This window comes from Empidonax traillii, unplaced genomic scaffold, assembly GCF_003031625.1.
Source record: "Empidonax traillii isolate 1590-97213 ecotype Southwest subspecies unplaced genomic scaffold, ASM303162v1 scaffold2016:size42655, whole genome shotgun sequence".
NCBI classification, from domain to species: domain Eukaryota; kingdom Metazoa; phylum Chordata; class Aves; order Passeriformes; family Tyrannidae; genus Empidonax; species Empidonax traillii.
The window spans coordinates 15,306-20,021 of record NW_020957209.1 but is presented as its reverse complement, the minus strand read 5'-3'; the positions used below and the strand labels follow the sequence as shown (position 1 = coordinate 20,021).

Sequence of the window (4,716 nt, the reverse complement as noted above, 5' to 3'; positions counted from 1 at the left end):
GCGGCTGAGGGCGCTGCTCCGCCCGGCCGGGCCGAGCTGGGCGCTCATTGGCTCCCGGGCGGACGCGCTGTCTAATCTGCCCGGCAACAGGCAGCTCTAGGCTCTGATTGGCTCTGGACAAGCTCCGGGGGCGCGGACTGCACGGATCCTTCGGCGCACGCGCCGGCCGAGCCGCGTGGCGCCGTCGCTCCTGCCACGTCATTGTGTGCGCGGCCATGGCGGGGTCGGTGCGGGCCGTGGCGCGGCGCTTCCTGTCCGAGTACGGCGGCGGCACCGCCGGCCGCCTCAAGGCGCTGGACGCCTTCCTGCTCTACGTGCTGCTCACGGGCGCGCTGCAGTTCGGATACTGCCTCGGCGTAGGCACCTTCCCCTTCAACTCCTTCCTCAGCGGCTTCATCTCCGCCGTCGGCAGCTTCATCCTGGGCGGTCAGTGCCGGGCGGGGCAGCCTCGGAGCCTGGCGGGGGCTCCTGGGCAGCCACAGGGACCCGCCGGGGCCCCTCGGCACCTTCGGCACCGCGGGCGGGCAGGGGCTCCTTAGGGCCGGCCCCGATCCTTGTCCCCTCGGTGACCTCGCAGGCTCCAACAGGGGCAGCTGCAGGCGCTGCTTTCCCAAAGTAGCCCCAAACCCACCCTGTTCATCTGCAGCCCCCCCCCCGGCAAAGGGGCTAACGGGCTGGAGGAGCTGGGGGTGTTCACCTGGAGGAGAGAAGGCTCCAGGTAGACCTGAGAGCCCCTTCCAGGACCTAAAGGGGATCCGGGAAGACTGGAGAGGGACTGGGGACAAGGGCCTGGAAGAATAGGACAAGGGGGAATGGCTTCCCACCGACATAGGGCAGGCTAGATGGGATGTCGGGAAGGAATTGCTGGCTGTGAGGGTGGGCAGGCCCTGGCACAGGTTACCCAGAGAAGCTGTGGCTGCCCCTGGATCCCTGGGAGTGTCCAAGGCCAGGTTGGACGGGGCTTGGAGCAACCTGGGCTCGTGGAAGGTGTCCCTGCCCGTGGCAGGGGGTGGAACTGGGTGGGTTTTAATGTCCCTTCCAACCCAAGGCGTTCTGTGATTCTGTGTTTGTGACACACCCAGTAGAGGACAGAAATATCTGCACATCTGAGTGCCATCCTGCTCTGAGCCTGCTTCTCTCAGGACTGTGTTGGGCAGTGCTGTGGGGTGTGTGGTGCTGTGGCAGCACTGGCTCCATGACAGCCTGTGCAAATCCCCTGCCCTGTCCCTCCTGCAGGAACAACGGAGTCACTTCACTGGTGGAACAGTAACCGGGCTGGGCTACCCCTGGAAGGCTGTGCTTCCCCCCACAGCCTCCCTCTGTGCTCACTGATCTCTCGTTCCCTCTCTGCTCTGCAGTTTGCCTCCGGATCCAGATCAACCCCCAGAACAAGGGCGAGTTCCAGGGCATCTCCCCGGAGCGGGCGTTCGCCGATTTCCTCTTCGCCAACACCATCCTGCACCTCGTCGTCATCAACTTTGTCGGCTGAGCCCTGGCAGAGCTGCCAGGTACTGACCCATGGGATCTCAGAGGGGCAGCAGTGCTTCTGGGGGAGGACTAGAGCCAGAGTGAGTCTGGGAGTCCTCCCAGCTGCCCCTGGGCCAAGCACAGCCAAGCTGTTGTTCTCTGGCTTGGCACAGGGTGAGCATTTATGGCTTTCTGCCATTGAGCCTGTGTTTTTTGGCTTTTGTATTGTTGGAAAGAACATTTAACTAGGAGTGTTATAGAAACCTACCCACATTCCTCTCTTATGAGAGATATTCCCCATTCTTCGTGAAGCAGGAGGGGCTTTGGGAGCTGGAACTCCTGGGCTCTGTTTGTGAGGGTCCTTCCTGGAGGCCATGGTGTAGCTGGGGTACAAGTCTGCGAGTCCCTCCACAGATGAGGCAGGTGGGTTAGGAAGTGGAGGATATGCCCTGTTGTTACTATTGCAAGGGGCCACAGGATCCCTGGAGCTTGGGGAATTTCCTCCCCCTTAGCAGTAACATTGCTCCTGTTGCCTTCTCTCTTTCCAGGTGTTGAAGTGCTCCTGAGCTCTGATGGCAAAGCCTGGCATAGGGCAGTGCAGTTCTCCAGCACACTGTCACCTTCTGCCTTGGTGGAGGAAGGGGCTCAGGTTTTTCCCCACAGTGTCCTATGGAGGGGTTTGCAGCCTCGTTATGTACATGTGATCCTTTCCATCAATAAAACCCTTTGTGACACTGCAGCCTTTTCCCTGTTGGTGACAAGTACAGAGTTTCTCCTGCCTCTCAGGCATGACTCCCTGACTGTACCTCTCTCTATCCCTTTCTACCCAACAGACTTTTTGTTTCTGTGCCCCAGTTTATGAGGGAAGCAGGAAACAACTTGTCATGAAAAGTCAGTTGTCATCCACCCTTTTCCTCTCCCTCTTTCCTGCACCTTTATCCTACAGAGTCTGTTGCCAATGTGCCCCTGGGCTTCAAAGCTGTGGAATATTTTGGGTTAGGCTGTAGAGAGTGGTCATGAAGGGAAGGAGCTGGTGGATGTCCTCCAGCATATCCCCAGGTGTACCCAGCTTCCCACAGCTCCTCCCACATCCCTCAGAGGCACGTAGGCCACATCTGAATGTCCCAGCTGGACTTAGAGCCCCAGTGAGGCCTGTGAGCTGTGACAGCCACCCTGCCACAGTGCCAGGGTCCCTGCACTCCCGTGTGCTGATGAACACAAGCATGCTGTAAGGGGCTGCCAAGCTCTCAGGGCTTCTGAGCTGCACTGAAGCTGCTCTGAGGGAAGAAGCTGCCCCCTCAGATTTAGAATCACAGAATCATCAAGGTTGGAAAACACCTTCAAGGTCATCCAGTCCAACCCTCCATCCACTGTAACCCCTAAACACATCACCCAGCACCAGATCCAGGCACCTCTGAATGACCCCAGGAATGGTGACTCCACCAGCTCCCTGGGCAACCTATTCCAATGCCTGACCACCCTAACAGGGAAAGCATTTTCTTCTAATGCCAAACCTGAGTCTCCCCTGGCACAGTTTAAGACCGTTTCCCCATATCCTCTCACTGCAGGCATGGGAGAAGAGACCGACCCCACCCTCCTTTCAGGTGTTTGAAAGCGAGGAGTTCCTGGGACTAAACAAACCCAGCCCCCTCAGCTATCCCTCATAACAGGTTTTGTAGCCCTTTCACAAGCCTTGCTGCCCTTCTCTGGACACGCTGCAGCCCCTCAGTGTCCTTTTTTGAGTGAGGGGCCCAGAACTGACCGCAGCGCTCGAGGTGTGGCCTCACCAGTGCCCAGTGCAGGGAAAGGATCTCTGCCCTGCTGCTGCTGCCAGGCTGTTCTGGGTACAGGCCAGGCTGTGCTGGGTACAGGCCAGGCTGTTCTGGGTACAGGCCAGGCTGCCACTGGCATTCCTGGCCACCTGGGCACGCTGTTGGCCCATACTGAGCGAGCTGTCAAGCAGCACCCCCAGGTGTCTTTTCTGCAGAACAGCTCTACAGTCCCTCTTCCCCCAGCCTGTACCTCAAGCAGAATTCTTGAGGGAGAGTAGAATTGCAGGGGGGACTTTTCACAAGGTTATGTAGTGACAGAACAAGGGGGAACGGCTTCAAACTTCCAGGGGGCAGGGTTAGATGGGATATTGGGAAGGAATTCTTGTTTGTGAGGGTGGACAGGCCCTGGCACAGGTTGCCCAGAGAAGCTGTAGCTGCCCCATCCCTGGGAGTGTCCAAGGCCAGGTTGGACGGGGCTTGGAGCAACCTGGGCTGGTGGAAGGTGTCCCTGCCCATGGCAGGGGGTGGAATGAGATGATCTTCAGGTCCCTTCCAACCCAAACATTTCTGGTATTCTGTGATTCCCTGATCAGTTCAAGTCCTATCAAAGCTACTTCCACATCAGAATAAGCTTCAACAAATCCCTCAATACCTTCAAGCTCTGCTCCTAATGAAGTCCATGCTTGGGTTCCTGGTCAAACGACAAGGACAAGAAGAGAGGCTGGTTTGTGCACAGGGCCATGGTTGGTGACAAATGCTGGGCAGGGTATTTCCTCCAACAAAAACTTTAGAAAGTGTTCAAATTTGTCTCCTACCCATAGGCAGGTTTGGGGGACAGGAGCTGGTGTAGGGGACAGGGTGCTAGAGATGGACCATGGAACATCTCCTTCCCTGCCAGTGTGACAGCACTCTGGCCTGGCCATTCATCCCCCCTTCTCATCTGGGTTGGGAGAAGTGAAAGGATTTTTCTGGATGGATTCAGTCTATATAAAGGCTGTAGGGGTCTATCAGCAAATTCAGAAATGTGACACAATTCTAAGATCTTTCCCCACCACCCACCACACTATAATGCATTTTCTCCCCTCCTTTCCCTGCCCACTCTATTCATAGCTCAGTCCTTCCTGCTGTACCCAAAACAACTACCCCCCTCCCCAAGTGCAGGCTGTGGTGAGGGGTGGGAGGGGAGGACGTATTAACCTCATTCCACTTCGGCTTGTGGTCTAACGTCTGCTGTTCTTTTCCTTTCCACAGCCTCTCCCCCTGCCTGCCACGTGCCCCCCCAGCCCTGCACCTCCACCCCCATCCGTGCTCCACTTTCCAGAGGAAGTGGTTTCTGTGGTCAGGTGTAGATGAGCATCAAAGGGTGACCCAGATCTCGATTGTGGCGTCATGGAACTGGTGCTGTGGCCTCTTCCTGCCTCACCTGGGCCCTGAGCCCTTCCCACCTCCTGTCCTGCTGTGTTATTTCCTGCCTTCG

The 4,716-nt window shown here is 57.5% G+C and overlaps 1 protein-coding gene across 1 annotated transcript; it reads left to right on the top strand.

Annotated features, from left to right (window-relative positions):
• The first annotated feature begins 213 nt into the window (after positions 1-213).
• DAD1 (defender against cell death 1) lies at positions 214-2,206 on the top strand. The gene is made up of 3 exons (XM_027909254.1): positions 214-426; positions 1,359-1,508; positions 2,016-2,206. The coding sequence occupies exons 1-2, from the start codon at positions 216-218 to the stop codon at positions 1,487-1,489; spliced, it is 342 nt and encodes a 113-aa protein (XP_027765055.1). The 5' UTR covers positions 214-215; the 3' UTR covers positions 1,490-1,508; positions 2,016-2,206.
• Positions 2,207-4,716: the final 2,510 nt, after the last annotated feature.

Bases quoted from the DNA above. Each gene is read 5' to 3' on its own strand.
- DAD1 (XM_027909254.1), top strand. From the start codon at position 216: ATGGCGGGGTCGGTGCGGGCCGTGGCGCGGCGCTTCCTGTCCGAGTAC. The intron at 427-1,358 runs GTCAGTGCCGGG...TCTGCTCTGCAG, and splicing joins CGGCAGCTTCATCCTGGGCG to TTTGCCTCCGGATCCAGATC.